Here is a 21,595-nt window from a genome sequence, read left to right on the forward strand (position 1 = left end):
TAGAAACTGGCGGCGGCGGTAGCATCAAATCCCTAGGGTTAGGGTTTTAAAAACCCTAGGGTATGGTTATCGAGCCGGGTCGAATCCTGGTAGGCTACTGGGTTATCCGAGTTTGGGGCTTAATTTGTTGGATCTGGGTAGGTTTGTAATCTGTTGGGTGGGGTTGAATGCTGTTTGTAATGGGCTTCGGGTTGATGTAATGGGCTGGTTTCTTTGGGTTCCATTTTCTATTTTGGCCGGTTTCTTTGGGCTCCATTTTCGGGCCTACAAAAATGTAATAATAATTTGTATTAATATAATAATAATAATAATAATTAAATAAAGACTCGGATAAAAACGGGTGTCTACACATTACTTCTAATATAAAATATTATATTCGTCTATAAGGTAAAACAAACATTGAACCCCTTGTGTATGAAATTGTTCTTCAAATCGCGACAGTGATGTTTTGGGCTTCAGAAAAGGAAAGAAGGGAGAAGGTGATAACTGTGAAGATGTGGCATTCATGAACATTAATCACACTCCAAATTTTATGTAACACTAACTTAGTTTATTTCATGTTCTGACCTATCTATCATATTATTACACATGTAGCTCCCATCTTTCGGTGGAAACCCCAACAAAAATGTTGCATGCTCTCTCAGCTAATAATAATGCCTCTGGACCTCGTTTGTCCTCAAAGACTGATGATCTTCTTCTTGATTTTCTTTCTTCTTGGGGAACAGCCATCCGATAATGGCGATTAATGTCTTCCTTGTAGCTTTCTTGACCCTGTCTGGTTTTTCCCGCATCTCGTCTTTGTTGACGATGACTTGGGCTAACAAAGGAGGGCTAGCGAATTTCACGTATCTCTTCTTTTGTAACCCCTCCGCCTCTTTGTCTTTGATGAATTTGAAGTCTTCCATATGGGGATCCAACTGTTGCTTCTGCAACTCTCTGCCCTTCAACTGTTCCAGTTCCTTTTTCTTTTGTTCAATCTCTTCTCTTAGTGCTTTTAAGCGATACGACATCAAGTTGTTGTCCTCTTCTGCCTTTTGCAAGCTTTGCTTTAGTTCTTCTAGCTGGGCTGTTAAGGCTGCAATCTTTGATTCATCTTTCCCACTTTTTCCAGCTCCAGCTTTCGTGTCGTTTCCGTGATGCTAACGTGAAAAAGTAAAGAAATATAACGTTAGTAATTCTGTTAAATTTAGAACAACTAAACCTATAATTTATCCTAGAATCTAATATCATATTCAGAGTATACATAAAAGAGAAAAACCTCTTTCAGCCTGTTGGCATAAATTTCACCAACCAGGACTTTTTCTCCAAATAACGTGACAGCCTCTTTAACTGATCGGAAGGGTGCTCTGGTATCGATCTCCACCCGTCCAACGACGACAGCGCCACCACCTTCTTCCGTTTCCATGGCTCGCACTATGTAGGAATTGAATGAATTCACAAAGATCTCTCTTTAATACAACAGAGAGACTGATGCAAGTGACAGTAAAGCAAGGTCGTTAGTAATGGAGTTGGATGATAATTAGCTAATGGAAAGTAATAATTAGTGTTGGGGTTAGTTTCTTAGCGTCCACTTCACTAGAATATTTGTAATTGAGGATGATAATTATGGGAAGTTGGATGTATTTCTGTGATTATGACGTGACTTAGAGCCACCCTCCTTTTAGACATAAGTGGACTATTAGTTGTTGCTCGTGGACTGCCCATTGTACGTCAGAATTTTGTATTTTTTCAAACAACTTGTGATTCAATTGTTCGGTGGCATCAAAATGGGGAGATATTATCAAAATTAGCCCCAACATTAATTAAAACAGTAACTTTAATCTTTAATTTTTTTAAGTATTTTGATTCCAATATTTTATTTTGGGACAAAAAGGATTTATTATGAATGAAAACTTTAAGTTAATAAACTATTATCACTAAAATAAATAAATATCTTTTTATTCTAAAATAAAGTATTGAGGACCAAAATATTTTTGAAAATAGAGATCAAAAGGATCATTTTAATTAACATTAAAAAGTAATTTTAATATTATGCCTTTAAAATGGGTGCAAAATTACAAAAGATTTCAAACAAGTAACGTACAAATAAGTTTACAGGAAAGGCTCCAAAATCTGATATTTTCGGGTCGGTTGATTAAAAATCCGATTTATGTCTATCCTTAATTATATAAATGGAACATAAAAAATAATTATTTTATATTAGTTATCATTATTAAATTATATACTAATGAAAACATTTTCATTTAAGTAAAATATAAATAAATACAAGTAAATCAAAATTTTAGTATATTTGATATGTTTTATTTTCATCACAAAAGATTTGTTTTTTTATCATTTTATATGTTTGTTTATAACTAGTATTTGATATATGCTATGTTTCATTATTAATATCTTTTTTTCGTTTTATTTTATATATGATACTTTTATAATTATTTGATATGTAAAATTTTATATAATCATGAATTTCTTTTTATCATGGTTGTCGAAGAGGAAATATTGGATTGTATTAGAATAATAGTTGTACTTGAAATAGATTGAATTATATTTGAATAATAATTATACTTAAAATAGGTGAAAGATCGTTTTTGTAACGGTTCTCATCCTTTGAGCAAGTATTTGTCCGATCTTCGTCACCGTAATTAGATTATCAAGATTCAATATGTCCGTTGCGATGGCAATAAAGTGATTGATATGTTGGCTAAGGGTGCAAATTTCAGTTTTTTTAGGTCACCTTCTTTGCCACTGCTCCTGCGTGAGTGGATGCTATTATGCATGAAGATTACGACAGCCTTTGACATTTGTTTCTGGTGGATTTTCGTTTTGGTTTTTTACGTTTGGCTTGGCCATTTGTTTTAATTGTTTGATGTTGTTTAGGTCTTTTTGGTATTATCATGTGTACTATTTTCATCGGATTAGGATTAGGGGCTTTTAACGAGGCACGTGATAATATTTCTGTGTATATTTTTCCCTATGAATCCATACTGTTTTAACAAAGATAATATCATTTTTATAAAGTTATTAGTTTTATTAGATAGAGAAAATATTTAGGAAGAACAGCTTGATAGTTTTATAGTTTAGCATAGCCCTTTACTTACCAAAAAAAAGAAAAAAAGAAAGAGTAAATATCTAGAATTGTAATGAAAATTTATAACTATAATAGTAAATTAAACAAATAATAGAGATATTTTCTTATAACTATTAACACAAGAAATCTAACCATTGAGATCACACAAGGATAATACAATGAAAAAGATTAAAGTTGCCTCAGACCGATGTGGGTAACCCGATCCGATCTGGGGTGTCACATTAGGGCCACCGGAACGACCACCGTAAAAATAGCAGAAAATTTAAAACTTTTATTAAAACATGTAAACTCGTAAAATCATTTATAAATATTAAAAAATAAAATAGGTTTTTAGACTTAGATATAAAACAAAATACAATCTACATGCCCCCTAATCACATGTATCATACTCTGCCAGTAACGCCGGAGAAACTCCCTTACGGATGTCCATAGCTGCATTGGTTCAACCCTTTTTAACATGTAATGGTGAGTAACAGAGTGAGCTTTGGGAAGCTCAGTAATACAGAACTACCAGATGATGCTGGAGAACATGCATAACAGATAAGCATATGTTTCCTTATTGGTTCAGACATCTATATATTTTTAGGCTAAGCTGAGGTCCCACTGATATCTCAGGTAGTAACAGACAGAAATTTTCAGTTCAGAGGGAAATATTTCGGATGACTGGGTTCAGGAGATTAAGATAGGTTATTTAGTGTGTTCCCACAAAACCATTGAAAATATATAGATCTTTTTAAACAATAACTATTTAAAACATGTTTTCAAAACCATAGTAGTCCCTCCAACCGGACGCCAATATGCAGTTCCGAGAACTGCATCCATAAGAACTTACCCTAGTCCCCAAAAGGACATAGGTGTCAACCTAAGGGAGCACCTTGGGTCCATAAGGTCTTACCCTAGCCGAAGCGTAGGTGCCCACCTGAGGGGAGTGCCTTCAAGCCCATAAGGACTTACCCAATGCACACAATAGATGAGCCACCATAAGGGAGTTCCTTAGAGTCCATAAGGTCTTACCACTAGGCCTATTAGGCCAAGGAGCCCACCCAAGAGTCGCCTTAGGTCCATAATGAATTACCAGTCTGTGTTGAACCTATACAAGGAATTACCAATAACGACTGAACCTGTCAGAGTCTTCATACCAGATCTTAGAGTATCCCAAATAAAACATTTTCATTCAGTAAACAAAGATATCAGAAATCAGAACAGAGATTAGAAATCATAACAAATATCATAAATCAGAACAGAGATCAAAACAGAAATCAGAGAAAATATCCTGGTGATAAGGTAACATACTAGAGGTTTCAGATATGGTTCGTAGATACTGGATAATCTTATCGAGGAGAGAAACACTGATCTTTAGTATACCGATAGAATGTCAGAAATTAGAATCACTATCGGAAGAGTTTATTAGCTGACGGGATCATCAGCTATTCAGGATGTGATTTATCAGGATCATTTAGTATTCAAATGTTTTTCGGAGGCACCAAGTAATCAGAAGGGTATTCAAAATCCTTTACATCTGAGTTACTTGTGTTTTCAAATATGACCAGAATGATTTAAGTTGATAAGGGAGAATGAAGATTCGAGGCATTTACGATTTGTGCCGACCTATCAAAATATCGAGTCAACCCAAACTGTACAAGTCCCATCAATGATACTTATCAACTGATCAAATCGTTGCACTTCTAGAGTATTCACTTTTTAATACATATAATTCTTGTCAATTTGATCATCTTAAGAATCATCGCGGAAAGGATCTTAGGGAAGGTACATCATGTAAGTTCGTCAGCGATTACAGGGTTATCCGAATCATTTTGGTCATTTTGGTGCTCAACGTTATTCTAGTCATTTCAGAGCTTAAGGATGTCCAATCATTCTTGGGCTTAGTGATATTCTTGGGTCATTTACATTCTAGTTCCATTAAAATTTAGAGTATTTTTCTTATTTGCTCACTGGAGGTTAATTTCACCAATAGGGAAGTCTTGGTCCTTTTTTAGTACAAGGGCATTTTTGTAATTTATCCATGGTGCTCTTTTCGATAATTTCATATCCAAATATTTCCTACATTTAATCCTTAATGAGATTAATCAGAAAATTATGCGTTCTAGGATTGATTGATTCACTGATTTGTTCAATTGAACTGAGATTTATTTTCGATCAGTATACTAATTTCTTTTTCGAGCCATAAGAGTCTTATACAGTGTTCCGTCTGTAATCTTATTTCTTTCAGAGTTCAAAGATAGTTAACTACTCTAGCGGACCAATTATTCCAATCAAGTAATTACCATCTATCCATGAGTTCCGAAAAGCATACAAAGGGTAGTAGAATATTACCTCAGTTTTTGTGCCATACTGATTGACCATTTAAACTCCATTCGAATGCCCTCGATCTTGAAATCAACTTCCAACAATTCCTCAAATTCATATCAACATAAATTTCATCACAAAAAAAGCTTAATTGCGAATAACATATCGAATCGGGTGGTTAATTAGTGAAAAACAGCTTACCGAGTTCGAATTTGGCGAAACAGACTCAAAAACGAACTCAGGACGTCGAAAAAGGTCAGGATAGGTATACCCAAAAAAGTCAACATTCGGTCAACGGTTGGACAACGATCAACGGTTGGACAACGGTCAACAGCTCGACTCAGCGGCTCGGCTCAATGGCTCGGCTTGACTCAGACCAGTCAGTTGGTCAAACCGGTTCAGCCTACTCCCCAGGCTGCCAGACAAGGCCCACTTGCAGGGCGTGGCACGTGCGGCGGCTTCGGTCGTCGATTCGGCGTCAAATTTTCCTTATTTGTAGATCGATTCCTCGGGAGTCTCGTGAAAGTGTTATTTTTCACCAAAACATAACAGATTTTAGAATTTTAAAATGTACCAACATATTCGACGGTGATCGGTGAGTGAGGACGATGGAGCAACAACGGTATGATGATTTTGGTAGGGTTTTGAACACACGGTGACTGTGAGTCCGATGGTGTAGAAGGTGTGATGAACGGGTGGCCGGATCAACCGGAATTGACAGAAAACCAACAGCGATAGACTTAAAACCGACTAAGCTTTCGGTTAAGTTTTACAGTGAACGACGCCGATTCATGACAGGATAGAGGTCAGGTTTTGTTCTCCGTTCAATGGTGAATCTATTGGTGGTGTCGGATCAACGAACGGTGGCCGGATAGTGGAGCGGGGCGACAAAAATTGACTAACGGGGTTGGGAATTTGGGAAAATTGGGGCTTTGTTTCTGGTTTATAACCAGAAACCAAACTTTAAACATTTCAACATATTATTTGTCGACACAAAATGAGCAAATTCAGGGCTAGTTTCCTGAATTTCCCTCATTTTCTAAAATGGTCTGTTAACTTTGCGATTTTACACTTTAATCCTCAACTTCTTCCAAAATACCACTTTAATTCAATATTTTATAATTTATAAAACTTAGCCCCTAAATTGGGGTGTGACAAAAGAAGGTAACAAAAATGTTGAAAACATTTTGATGTTTCGATATAACAAATTAAGTTAAATAAATTTTAAGATTTTACAAAAGAATTTCTAAGTATATTCGATATAATTTATCGAATGCCAAAATATTACTCCAAGTCTTTCAAATATCATTTTAAACCTTACCAAAGTGGAAAATTAAGTTTCAATCTTAAAATATTCTCAAAACAATTTTACAAAGTATTTCGAACCAAAAATAAGTCAAAATTCCAGATTATCCAGAGGGAACCGATTCCCCCCCAAGGGGTACCGATTCCCCCTGTTCAACGGTCTAAATATTTGAATTTTACACTAAGGGAATCGATTCCCTAAGAGGGGGTATCGATTCCCCCACTCTCCAAGTAGTTTTATTAATTGTTTTCACACTTAAACGACTCCATTGACTTCACTAATCATCCCCAACATTTAGAATCAATTGAAGGAGTATTTAAACAAGCTTAGAAGCCATTGATCAATAACAAGAAATAACAAGAATCAAGAATTAAGAGAGAATCAAAGAGAAAGTATCAAATCTCAAATTTGAGCATTTCAAGCCTATTTTTCATTCAATATTCATTTTGCTTTCAGGAACACAACTTGTACTCAATTCTATTCATTCTTGAGTGTTCTTTTCTTTGTTCTAGAATTGTGCAAACACATTTACCTTGTGAGGTTTTTCATTAAGTTTGCAAATTTGTAATCTTCTCTTTGAGAAAGAGTCTTCTCAATAATTGGGGTATATTCTTGAGGGAGTTGTAAGGTTATATCTTTGGCCTCAAAAGAAATAACAAATTAGTGAATTTTTTGGAAAATCCTTAGTGTGGATAGCTAAGGTAGTGGGCGTAGACTTTGGTTAAGAAAGTCAAACCACTCTAAATCGTTGTGCAAATCTTTTCAATTTTTTGCAAAAGCTTCCACTGAATTTTTAATTGTCAATTCACCCCCTCTTGGCCAATTCCATCGATCGATTAACTCAACAATTGGTATCAGAGCCTCACTCATTTGAAGTTTTAATCACCTCTTGAGTCGATTCGGGAAGAGTTACATCGATAATCAAGTCATTAATGGCCTGCACTTCAAACTTCGACTTCGGTCTCGATTCGATGCCCGTAAACAAGCCTCCTTTCTTCAATGGAGCTAACTATGCCTATTAGAAGAATAGGATGACATATTTCATTCAAGCAAGTGACATGGGAGCATGGAATATTGTAGAAGATGGATATATCAAGCCTCTCACTCATCCTAGATTGTGGAGTGAATGTGAGACAAGAATGTTCCAGCTCAACACCAAAGCCATTCATATCATATTTTGTGTTCTTAGACCAGATGAATACGGAAGAGTTTCATCTTGTACAACCGCCAAAGAAATATGGGATAAACTACAAGTCACTCATGAAGGCACGAACGAGGTAAAATAATCTAAAAGTAGTCTTCTAACACATAGCTATGAAAATTTCAGGATGAAACCAAATGAAGATATCAAAGCTATGACGGATAGATTCTCAACGATTTTCAATGGTCTCAAATCATATGGAGAGATTATTCCAAACGAAAAGCTTGTGAGGAAGTTAGTTTACTCACTTCCAAAATCATGGCAATCAAAGACGACATCAATCATCGAGGCTAAGACCCTAAAGTCCTTAACTCTTAAAGAGCTAATCGGTTCCCTCCTCATTGATGAAATGGTGCTTGAAGATGAGATGGACCTTGATAAGATTGACGAGACACCAAAGGAGAAGGATAAGAAGAAGAACGTGGGAGTTGCTCTCAAATCAACAAAAAATGAGAGTGATTCGGATGAAGATGACGATGACGAGGAGATGACTTTATTTGCAAAATGGTGATAAAGCCAAACCGAGGAAGAAAATTCAAACAAAATAAAGGCTTCAAGAATGAACCAAAAGAAAAAGACCCAATCATTTTCTATGAATGCAAAAAATCGGGGCATGTCAAATATGATTGCCCACAATTTAAGAGAAATGGTCAATCAAAGAATAAGCACAAGGCTCACGTGGCTACATAGAGCGATAAAGAAGGTTTCGATGAAGAGGAACAAGAAGTAGCAAACTTGTGCTTGATGGTATTGGGGGAAGATTCTAAGGTAACCTCTAACTCATTTGATTTAGATGATTTATCTTATGATGAGATATTAGAGGAATATAATGGGTTGGCTTCGGATTATGAGAAATTATTTTTAAAATAAAAAAATGATATTTCAAAATTGAAAATGAAAATAATCTCATATCCAAGACCAATAATGATCTTGAAAGTAAAATCAAAGATTTACAAATCAAACTAGAAGAGTTTGAAAAGAAAAAATTATGATTTGCAAAATTTACTTTCAAGAGTCAATGATGATCATCAAAAGGAAATTGATGATCTTAAAGCTTCTTTTGATAAAGTTTGATCAAAACATTTTGAAAAAGGAGAAAATTCAAAAACCAACTTTGTTATAAAAAGTTTTAGAAACTACAATCATAGAGGTCCCCAAAGAACCTCTAATGGAAAAATCATTAAAAGTATATGGGTTCCTAAAGAACTCATTACTACTAAAGATAAGGTTATCCTACACAAATGGATACCTAAGGGGACTAGGATTTTGGAAACTAATGAATATGGACCCAAAAGAATTTGGGTACCAAAAATTAAAAATTAATCTATGTTTGTAGGAAAAGGAGCATTGCTACAAGGCACAGAAAACAAATTCAAATTCATTGATGGATGCTCGAGACACATGACCGGAGACAAAAGTCGATTTATTGAGCTTAACACTAAAAATGGAGGAGAAGTAACTTTTGGTGATGATTCAAAAGGTCACATTGAAGGTATAGGTACTATAGGTAATACCTCTTCTATATAAATTAAGAATGTTTTATATGTGAATGGATTAAAGCATAATAATTGAGTATTAGTTAATTGTGCGATAAAGGATTCAATGTCATGTTTGATATTAATGGTTGTAAAGCCATTGACATTGCATCTAATCAGATTATGCTTGTTGGTCATAGAATAGGAAACATTTACAAGGTGCATTTAGATTCTATAGATATGACTAATTTATGCCTTGTTGCTAAAGATGAGCATGATAGTTGGTTATGGAATAGGAGACTAAGACATGCTAGCATGAGTGTTTTGCAACGGTTAATCCAAGTAGGCTTAAGAGGGCTGCCTAAACTGAAATTTGATAATGATAAAATCTGTGATGCTTGTGCTAAAGGAAAACAAAAGTTTCTTTTAAATCCATTAACGACATATCCACTAGTAGAGTATTACAATTGATCCATTTAGATCTTTTTGGGCCATCTAGAACTACTAGCTTGGGTGGAAAACAATATGCATTTATATTGGTATATGACTATTCTAGATATACTTGGGTTTTTTTCTTAAGTACTAAAGATGAAGCATTAGAAAAAATTATCACGTTTTCAAAAGTAATCCAAAATGAAAAAGGTTACTCTATGACTAGTGTTAGGAGTGATCATGGAATTGAATTTGAAAATCTTGGATTTACTGAATTTTGTAATTCTAATGGTATTAGCCATAATTTTTTAGCACCTAGAACCCCTCAACAAAATGGAGTTGTTGAGAGGAAAAATCGAACTTTAGAATAAATGGATAGAACCATGCTTTGTGAAAACAATTTGCCAAAATATTTTTGGGCGAAAGCCACAAATACCGTTTGTTATGTTATTAATCGAGTAATGATTAGGCCTATTTTGAAGATAACTCCATATGAACTTTTTTTTAAAAAAACGCCTAATATTAGCTATTTTCATCCTTTTGGATGTAAATGTTTTGTTTTAAACAACGATAAAGACAATCTTGGCAAACTTGATGCTAAAAGTGATGGAGAAATTTTTCTGGGTTATTCCTTAAATTTTAAAGCTTATCGAGTATTTAATAAAATAACTTTAGTTGTAGAAGAGTCTATACATGTTGTTTTCGATGATAATCCCCTTCCGAGGAAGGATTCTTGTGTTGATGATGATGTAGGTATTATGCAAGCAAATGATGTTAGACATGACATTGGAGAATCATCTTCAAAAGAAGAAACAAAAGATGAGGAAACTCATGATCCTCTCGAGAATCCAACCAATGAAGAAAGGGAAGTATCTTATCCAAGAGAGTACAACTATGTCAAGGATGGTGAAATTATAGGTGATCCATCCAAAGGGGTAACTACTCGATCTTCTCTTAGAATTATTTGTAATTATGTTGCATTTATTTCATGCATAGAGCCTAAGAACATTAAAGAAGCATTAAAAGATGAACATTGGATTATGGCTATGCAAGAAGAGTTAAATCAATTTGAGAGAAGTAAAGTATGGACATTAGTTGAAATGCCTAGTAATAAATCTATTGTAGGTACTAGATGGGTATTTAGGAATAAGCTTGATGAAAGTGGTAATATAGTGAGAAACAAGGCTAGACTTGTTGCTCAAGGGTATACTCAAGAAGAGGGCATATGTTATGATGAACCATACGCTCCCGTAGCTAGGATGGAAGCAATTAGAATGTTATTAGCATTTCATGTTTCAATGAATTCAAATTATACCAAATGGATGTTAAAAGTGCATTTTTAAATGGTTTTATAAAAAAAAAGTGTATGTGGAACAACCTCCAGGTTTTGAAGATTCAAAATTTCCGAATCATGTTTTTAAATTGACAAAAACTCTTTATGGTTTAAAACAAGCTCCTAGAGCTTGGTATGAAAGATTATTAAATTTTTTAATTGAAAAAGGTTTTCAAAAGGGAAGTTTGACACTACATTATTTTTAAAGAGAAAAGGTAAAGATTTATTAGTAGTTCAAATTTATGTTGATGATATAATCTTGGTTCTACTAATGATATTCTTTGCCAAGAATTTTCTAAGCTAATACAAGGTGAATTTGAGATGAGCATGATAGGGGAGCTCTCATATTTCTTAGGACTCCAAATCAAGCAAAGAAAGGATGACATCTTTATCAATCAAGCTAAGTACGTCAAGGATATGCTCAAGAAGTTTGGACTGGAAAATGGGAAACCTCATGACACTCCAATGAGCTCATCTATAAAGCTTGACAAAGATGAAGGAGGTAAATGTGTGGATGTTAAATTATATATGTCAATGATTGGCTCTTTGCTTTATTTAACAGCAATTAGACTAGACATTATGTTTAGTGTTTTCTTATGTGCAAGATTTCAATCATGTCCTAAGGATTCACATTTACTAGCTGTTAAGAGAATCTTTAGATGCCTTAAGGAAACTCCTAGTTTAGGACTTTAGTATCTTAGAGACTCTAACTTTAGCTTGCATGCCTTCTCTGATGCGGATTATGGAGGATGTAAATTAGATAGGAAAAGCACCTCTGGTACTTTCCAATTCCTTGAAAATATGTTGATTTCTTGGTTTTCAAAGAAACAAAATTGTGTTGCATTATCTACCACTGAAGCGGAATACATTTCAGCTGGTAGTTGTTGTGTACAAGTTTTATGAATGAAACAACAACTTTTTGATTACCATTCCTATCAAGTGTGACAATACTAGTGTTATTTGTCTCACTAAGAATCCCATCCAACACTCTAGAACTAAGCACATTGAAATTAGACATCACTTCATTAGAGACCATGTCGCTAAGGAATAAGTAGTTCTAGAATTTGTTGATACTTTGCACCAATTAGCGGATATCTTTACAAAGCCTTTAGACAATGAAAGATTTTGGACACTTAGGAGAGAATTAGGTTTAACTGACCTATCTTCACTTAGTGTTTAAAATAATTTTAGCACTTTTAAAAAAAATAAATGAAAAATGCTTATAATAATTGCATTCTTTGCTTTTGGTTAGGGGGAGTTTATGATTCTTAGTGAAGATTAATTTTTTGTTCAAATGTAGTTTAAGGATAAAATTGATTGATTGAACATAATTAATTTTTAATATATGAGTTGCCAATACCATTAGAGCAAATTAATTTAGCATTTTGAGTGTTTAAAATCTGATTTTTAGCATTTTGGTGTAGATGGAATCGATACCCCCTTACAGGGGAATCGATTCCCCTTCAATCCCGCTTTGAAGGGGAACCGATTCCTCGATACCCCCCGCAGGGTCTGGAAATTAAGCGCCCCAAATACTCTCATTTTCTCAAAACTCTTTCTCTTCTTCTTCACGCTGTTCACCTCTTCTCTTTCATCATATCTCCACTTTACTTCAAAACTTCAATTTCTAGTCTGAATCACTCCATATTTCATCTCCTAAACCTATTGGAATCATCAAAATAGTGCAAAAATCATCAAATTCCCTCAAATTCCGAATTTTTCAAGGTAATTTTTCTAAACTCATTGTTTTATTGATTTTAAACATAGAACTAGTTTTAATTAGTTCTATATTGAAATAGTGATCGGGCATTGATTGTTTAGTGTTTAGAAACTAGATTTCACAACTAATTTCATCAAAAACACAAAAAATTTCAAAATTATTTGAAATTTTTGAAATAAAAAACTGGTTTTTAAATTGTTGTGTTTTGATTTAATTGAGTTGTTATTATACGAATATTGTTTTTCAAAACTTTATTTTTCAATAGTTTTTCAAAACTTTGCCCATTAGGATTGTTTTAGAGAACCTTGAAATATTGAGGACTCAATTGAGTTTTGGGATTGATTATATTGCATACATGTGTTTTAAAATTGTAGGTTATTCTTTTCATTCCGATTATCTTAAATCATGTCTCACAAACATTCTAGACCTTCATCTAGTCGATCAAACCAACCTCAAAATCCACCTCCTATCCAACAAATTCCTCATCCCAATCCCGATGACCCTTCTATTACTATTTTTAATTCGTGCTTCAATGAACCAGGTCGAAGACAAAATCTACTCTTTAGGTATTCTCAATACTTTGAGTCTTACAAAATCCGGGAAGAACGAATCCCATCTATTCAAGCTATGTTAGACATTAATTTTAGATATCTTCCTACCATTAGAGAGTGGAAATTTGATAAACTCTGTGAACTTGAACCAATAGTTTATCACCAACTTGTTCGTATCTTCTACTCTAATGCCGTTTGCATCCAAAATCGGGATAAAACCGCAACCATAGGAATTTGATCCTATCTTCTAGGACAATTCTTTTACATTGACCCGGAATATATAGCCAAAGCATTAGGATTAGATAATGATGCCTTAGACAATGAAAAACAAATGGTAGGTTCTCAGTATAAACGAATGGATAGTGCAAATGTTTTAGATCTTCATGATTGTTTCCTTCATCTTATGATCTCTTGGTGGTTTCGACCATCCGGAGGTCGATACTCCACTCTTCGAGCCTTGGATCTCTTTTGGATACATTGTATCCAAAATAATCTTAAAATCAACCTACCTCAGATTATTTTTTCTGAAATTGTTAAAACCGTAAATCTTGTTCCTAATAAGAAACTCTGTTCATCTCTAGTTTACGGTTGTATTTTGAGTAATCTGTTTTCAAAAGCCAAGCTTAGGGTTGGTCTTGATGCCTCTTTTCCACTCAAAAACCAAATCAACCTCTTCTCTTTAACTAAATCGGGATGGAAGATCAATGAAGAAACTGGTCAATGGGTTCGTACCGGTGAGCAACCTCCAGAAGCACACGACGCCGACGATGAGCCAGAGTAGCACGATGAACAAGCACGACCAGAGGATCAAATGCCTCCATATTTTCAAACCTTTATAGAGACATTTTATTTTCGGTATGCATCCATGGATTCATGCGTCACTTCCATAGAGTCTCATTTATCCACAATGGGAGCTCAACAATTGGAAATTCTTCGGGAGATGTGCGCAAACAACGCAACTATGAATGAACGTATTGATGCGCTCTCACATGAGATGGTCGCAATGCGAGCTCATTTTCCTCCTCCCAATCCTCCTACGGATGTTTGATTCTTGTTGTGCTTTACTTCACTTAGATGGGACTTAGAAAGTATTATTTTTTAACATTTTGGATGTTTGAATTTGTGGATTGTTTGAATTTGGATGCTTATATGTTTGGATTTATGTTTTGGATGTTATGGATGATTTGAACTTATATGTGGATTTGCGTCACTTTTAATTTTGTGCATCATTTTAGATTTATGACCAATTTTACCATTTCACCTTTTATGAATACTGATTATGAAACTAATGGCTAATATCTCTTTTGATTGTGTTCTTAGAAGCTTAAGCTTTAAATTCCTAAATATCAATTCGCTATTTTTTTAAATAAAACCCTTGTTTAAAAATCTTTCAATTCTTTTTGATTTAACAAAAAAGGGGAGAAGTGTTATAGTAAGGGGGAGTAATTTCAAAACTTGATTTCAAAAGTTTTAGAAAATCTTAAAATTACTAAAATGTTTTGTTATATCAAAAAGGGGGAGATTATTGAAAACATTTTGATGTTTCGATATAACAAATTAAGTTAAATGAATTTTAAGATTTTACAAAAGAATTTCTAAGTATATTCGATATAATTTATTTGAATTTTAAAATATTACTCCAAGTCTTTCAAAGATCATTTTAAACCTTACCAAAGTGTAAAATCAAGTTTCAATCTTAAAATATTCTCAAAACAATTTTACAAAGTATTTCGAACAAAAAATAAACCAAAATTCCAGATTGTCCAGAGGGAACCGATTCCACCTGAATGGTTTGGCTCCGAGAAATAACATAATGCTTGGAGGGAACCGATTCCCCCTGTTCAACGGTCGAAATATTTGAATTTTACACTAAGGGAATCGATTCCCTATGAGGGGGTATCGATTCCCCCACGCTCCAAGCAATTTTATTATTTTGTTTTCACACTTAAACGGCTTCATTGACTTCACTAATCATCCCCAACATTCAGAATCAATTGAAGGAGTATTTAAACAAGCTTATAAGCCATTGATCAATAACAAGAAACAACAAGAATCAAGAATTAAGAGAGAATCAAAGAGAAAGCATCAAATCTCAAATTTGAGCATTTCAAGCCTATTTTTCAATCAATATTCATTTTGATTTCAAGAACACTACTTGTACTCAATTGTATTCATTCTTGAGTGTTCTTTTCTTTGTTCTAGAATTATGCAAACACATTTACCTTGTGAGGTTTTTCATTAAGTTTGCAAATTTGTAATCTTCTCTTTGAGAAAGAGTGTTCTCAAGAATTGGGGTATATTCTTGAGGGAGTTGTAAGGTTATCTCTTTGGCCTCAAAATAAAGAACAAATTAGTGAATTTTTTGGAAAATCCTTAGTGTGGATAGCTAAGGTAGTGGACGTAGACTTTGGTTAAGAAAGTCGAACCACTCTAAATCGTTGTGCAAATCTTTTCAATTTTCTGCAAAAGCTTCCACCGAATTTTTAATTGCCAATTCACCCCCTTCTTGGCCGATTCCATCGATCGATTAACTCAACAAAAAACTTGAACAAAAGATAGATGCAAATATTTTTATTGTAAAATCAATGAACAGGTCATCTATTTCTCCAAGTTACATGCATATCTTTTTGCATCTTCTCCCATCTAATTCACAGAAGGGGTCTTCAAATGTTCCAGCCCTTTGTCATTTTTTTACATGCTTTTCTTCAAAAGGCACCCCGTGAGCTTGATCAAGAGGAATATTAAATGAGGTCCTCAATATTTTGAACAAGCTTGTCTCATCCTTTGGCAGTGCAGATCAGGGATTCTACGTGCTTAACACTGTTGTTGAGAATCTTGAATATTATGTCATATCACCCTACATAAGTGCTTACATTGTAAGTGTTTTAAATATAACAATGTAGTATCAGAGCTTTATAAGGAAGACGGATTTGAAGGGAACAAACAAGCAAAAATTGGTTTTGTAATTGAAACGAAACATGGCTAAAGATTATTAAAAGATGAAAAAGAAAAGAAAATAATCTTCAACTGTCCTTACATAGAAACTACCAGCGAAGAAGACAATCCTCAGGTCTAATTTGTCTTTTTTATATAATTTTAAACTTTAATTTATTTTCTTATTCGACTTTTCCTAAGAATCTTCTCTATTATCATTAATGGGGTAGACTCGGCCACTCTGTTTGAGTTCAAAGACCTTATATTTTTCTTCTTCTATGATTTACTTTTTTGGCATCGTCGGTACAATATTATTTTAATGGCTAATTTAGAAGGTAATCCAAGGGGTTTTAGGAATTATCATGTTAATTTAGGTGAATGTTGTGTTAGAATTTATTAAAAAAATAGTTTCCTTTTGGTGTCTAAGAAAATAGTTTCCGTTTGGTTGCATAATTGCACAACACCTGAAAAGGGTAAACAAAAATAGTGAATTAATCCATAAAAATAAAATAAAAAATACAATAATAAAGAAACAAGATAATGCTATAACAAAACTTTTAAAAACACCAATTGCCAATCCCCGACAACAGCGCCAAAACTTGATCGCTTGTAAATGCATATGCTAAGGCAAGCAAATATGTGCAAGTATACACAATCGATGCAAGTAATATAATAGTGAGTGAGTATCATCTCCACATGGATTAGAAGGATTTTAAAAGATTGCTATAGCTAGGAATAGGTGTCACTAACTAATCCTAAGTATCTAAGTCTAATGATATAAACAAGGAAAATATAAAATGGAAAATGGTATAAACAGATCTAAAAAGTATGGCCGAGGCAATAAAAATATGCAAAGGTAAACAATAAAAGTTTTCAAGGCTAAAGTTATCAAAACTCTATAAATAAAATGGAAACCTCAGACAATCAGACTTCTAACGGAGCACCTGGGTTGGTTTTGCTATGGTGAGAAGTTATTTTATGCTAAGAATGATTTGGTATGTTATGCTTAAATTGCCCGACAGGATAACTGAGTATTCTTATACAGTTGCTATGGCAATACTACTTGGCGTGAGCTATAACCCTTGGTTTGTCAGATTGTTGTTGTGGCAATACCTCTCAGCATGAACTATAATCGGTTTCTATCCTACTCAAGCGTCCATCCCTTTTAGTCAATTGAAACCCTTTCCTTATCTCTAAGGCAGGCAGGTTAGAACATCACCATTCCGGATCTATTCCATTGCTCACGTAGATTTATCTTAATTCTCTCGAATCTAAGAATCGATTTCTAGAAAAACGACAATCTCTCGAAAGCTCTTACAAGGTCTAGAAATATTTAGCCTAGGCACCATGCAATCTCTCGAAGCTCTTAGAGTGTCAAGGCAAAAGGTTAAAACAGTGAACAAAATAACACTTAACAAAAACATACTTAATCATTCATTAATAGTAAAATAAAATACCATCCAAGCATTCCCAACACCAAATAAAATAGTTTATGGTGTGGTTAGCATCATCCCCAAAGTATTCATTAAGTACAAGCCCTTAGAAAAATAAAACATGAAGAACAAGAGGAAGAAAAACTCCCATAACAGAGCTCTGTAGTGACATCAGACCACCACCATGACTGCTCCAGCGCACCAGCCTCTCTCGAGGGCCTGACCGCCGCCCAGGCGAAGCCTAGCTATGGAGGGCACGGACGGACGAGTGGGGACGGTGGAAAAAGGACGTCGCGACCGCCTTTTCCAAACCTAGGGTATTTTCTCTATATGATTCTCCCCTCTGCTTCATTCTTTTTGACGGCTGTGATTGAGTATTTATAATGGGAATTCCTAGGGTTTCAAATCATTAAATATTCCCTAAATACCCATGTTTTCTTGTCCAACCTATAAATGGAAAGGCGGTTGGTTGTTGTCAAAATCTTGGGGGCTTGCTTGCATATGAGTTCAATCAGAAAGCTAGCAGGTGACGTCAGTAGTTCGTCAGATCCGTGTCAGACTTGCAAGATAAATCTTGCCTTGGCAAGAAAAATCTGTTTCTTATTGTTTTCGTCTTCTATGTTCCATTGGCCCTAGCAATTTAATTTGTCTTGGCAAATAAATTTTTCCTCAATCATTTCATACATCATCACAATCAACAAACAATCTTTCTCATCAGTAGCATCAGTTTAATCAAATAAACTTTACCTTGGTAAAACTTATCAACCACATGAAAATATGTCCTAAATCAACTATATGCAGTTAAAATGCTATGTCAATAGTTTTCTGACAATCAATAACTTAAGTAAAAAGGCCTAAAATATAGTCTTTTTATGGAGTTATCAGCATCGGTTTGATTTAGAGTTTTATTTTATTTTGCTTTTGTAGGTACTTGTTAGTTTTCAGTTGTTAGATTATGTCTAGAAGCAGTGACGAGCTAGAGTCGTTTGATCAAGAGATAGAACGTATTTTCCGTCAACGTCGAAGAGAAACTACACTGAATCTAGCAAACATGAATATTGGGAATAATAACAATGCTTTACCTTCGATGCCACATGGGGAGTGAAGATACTAATTTTTTTACCCATATTATTATTATTATTATTATTATTATTATTATCATTATTATTATTATTATTAAATATATATTAAATACATATATAAATAATTAATTACATGCCCAATTACAACTGGACCGGCCCAGTTACAAACAACCAGAACCGGCCAGACCCAAAAGGAAACCCTAAACCAATTTAGGGTTTCAGTTAGGGTTTCCTAACCCTAATCCCATGCCAGCCGCCTCTAGCCAGCCGCCTCAGACTGACCGTTGGATCTGGCAAGATCCAACGGTCCAGATGGCTCCAGATGGAAACCCTAGGGTATGATACCCTAGGGCCACGCGGCCGCCGCTGCTGCTCTCGCCGCCTCCGCCGCTGCCACGTCCCAACCGAAGGCTCTAGAAGCTCCAACGCCAGCCGTCCACGCCATGGCTACGGGGTGAGTCACCACTGGTAGTCCGGTGACTCACCGAAATCCCCTCTTCGGACCGGTCCGATGGCCACACCGGTGGTACCACCCGAACCTGAAAAAAAAAAAGGAAGAAGACAAAGAACAGATCCCAGAGATACAAAACAAAAAAATATATATATATACAAAATACTACCAACGATCTCAGCAGCAAAGAAACAGAAAAGAAAGAAAAAGGAAGAAAAGAAACTTACCGAGGAAGCCCCGACCACCGGATCTCACCGGAACCTTCAAAACACCGAAGGTACTTTTGTAGATTCGCTCCGATTAGGAGCTTTTTAAGGAAAAAGAAAACCGGAAACGTCCTTAGGGCGTCCCGATCTATCTAATGGTATAAAAATAAAATTTTCCGGCCACCGGATGCGGTGGCCGGCGATGACGGTCACGGCGGCAGACGGTTGCCGTCCGGTGACCGACTTCCCTCTGATGAGGGAATCTAGAGAGAGGTCAGAGCTCTCTCGGCTTGAGAGAGAAAGAAAAAATGAAATGAAGGCTGGCCCTTCAGGCCAGCCGGTTTTGACCTTATATAGGCCTTCCCGAACGGCGTCGTTTTGGGAAGGACTATGCGCGTAATTAGATAATAGTTAAACCCTGTCCGCCGTCCTCCTAACTTGTAAACTTTACATTTTAGTCACTAAATCGAATTTATAATATTTTTAATTCAGTCTTCGAATTTCAATTTTATTCATTTTAGTCCTTTATATTAAAATAATATATTTAGGATAAATAACAGATTTAATCCCTTAATTTTAATAAATAATATTTTAATCCTTAGTTTATATTTTTAATTTATTTTATTCTAATATCCGAATTTTAGATAATTTTATTTTAGTCACTAAATAAATAAAATAAAGAAATAGCATGTTTAATCCCTATAATTTTGATTAATTATAAATTAGATTTTTAATTTTATTTTTACTGTAATTTAGTAATTTATTTTATATGTTTTCATTTGTTTTTCTGTTTTTTTAAAATATATTGTTTTAGTGGTATTTTTATTTTATTTGTTTATATTTTTAAATATTTTCATGTATTCATAAATATATATATAATAAATAGTAATTTTTAAATATTTATTTTTAATATTGAAGAAAAGGACAGTCTTAATACAACTGGATGTCCTATTCTGATATTTTAAAATTAAAAATTAAACAATATTATTTAAATCAATATTTATCAATATCAAAGAAAAGAGCTGTCTTAAGGCACCTAGAAGTTCTTTTCTGATATTTTTAAATAAATAAATATTTTTTTATATATAATTTTGAAATAATAGGATTATAAATTAAATATATTTTTAAAATTTTAAAATTTTAATAATAGAGACAATTTATAATTAAAAAGTACCAATTTTGGGCGTTGTAGGGGTGCTAATCCTTCCCTAAACGTAACCGACCACGAATCCCTTTTTTATTAAAAGAACGAATTTTTGGTTATAAACGCAGATCAGTTCATTTTTTATTAGTGTTTTCTTAAAACTCTTTTAAAAAATAATTTTTAGGTATTCGACCTACCTGACCCAAAAGGCCGATGGCGACTCTCAAATTATTTTTCAAAAAAAAAATTATTTACATCAATTTTCCAGCCAAATTTAAAATTTCGTGCCCGGACGAAAACCGGTTACGACAGCTTGGCGACTCCGCTGGGGAATCGGTCAAACTTTTAAAAATCAATTATAAATTGTCTCTATTAATTATAAATTAAAATTTCATATATTTAATCTATAATTTTTTTTATATATATACATATTATTTTTATAATATTTATATATATTATTAATATTTCATTTTATTTGTAAGTATTTTATTTCATTATTTTTTTCTGTCAGAGGTATGAACATTTCTCCTCACACACAACACTTGCATTGCATTATATAAAGCTCTAAAATTGAGTTGTCCCTTTTAAGTGGGAGTGAAAGCGACGTCTTCGTGAGAATTTATTCTCCGTGTCAGGCATAGAGAAATGTATTCCCTCGAATTGAACTCGATCCATTTTAGTCTGTGATGGACTAGGGTTGAGGGTTAGCAACCCAAGGGGGCACTAACAAGGACAATTCGGGTACCTTTATTCTTAGATCTGAAACCTTGCATATAAAAAACCTTAGAAACTCTTCCGATCCGAAGTCATGCCAAACTTTTGTCTAAAATAGGTGTACACACAGGAGAAATGAATTCTAACTTTCTAGTTTATTTATTTTACTGATTAAATTACATGTATATTTAAATTATTTAAATTTAGAAAAGCATGTTTAA

At 34.1% G+C, this 21,595-nt stretch overlaps 1 protein-coding gene across 1 annotated transcript; it reads right to left on the reverse strand.

The window, feature by feature from the left end:
- Positions 1–503: 503 nt before the first annotated feature.
- On the reverse strand, positions 504–1,405 carry LOC120167724 (WEB family protein At3g51220-like). Its single transcript, XM_039176676.1, has 2 exons — positions 1,259–1,405; positions 504–1,139 (listed from the first exon to the last, which is right to left on the reverse strand). Exons 1-2 carry the CDS (start codon positions 1,403–1,405, stop codon positions 645–647), a joined length of 642 nt encoding a protein of 213 aa, XP_039032607.1. The 3' UTR covers positions 504–644.
- Positions 1,406–21,595: the final 20,190 nt, after the last annotated feature.

This window comes from Hibiscus syriacus, unplaced genomic scaffold (assembly GCF_006381635.1).
Source record: "Hibiscus syriacus cultivar Baekdansim isolate YM2019G1 unplaced genomic scaffold, ASM638163v2 tig00000329_pilon, whole genome shotgun sequence".
Classification (NCBI taxonomy): Eukaryota; Viridiplantae; Streptophyta; class Magnoliopsida; order Malvales; family Malvaceae; genus Hibiscus; species Hibiscus syriacus.

Coding starts and splice junctions, on each gene's coding strand:
- LOC120167724 (XM_039176676.1), bottom strand. CDS start 1,405: ATGGAAACGGAAGAAGGTGGTGGCGCTGTCGTCGTTGGACGGGTGGAG. Junction 1,140..1,258: donor ATGCCAACAGGCTGAAAGAG/GTTTTTCTCTTT, acceptor TTTTCACGTTAG/CATCACGGAAACGACACGAA.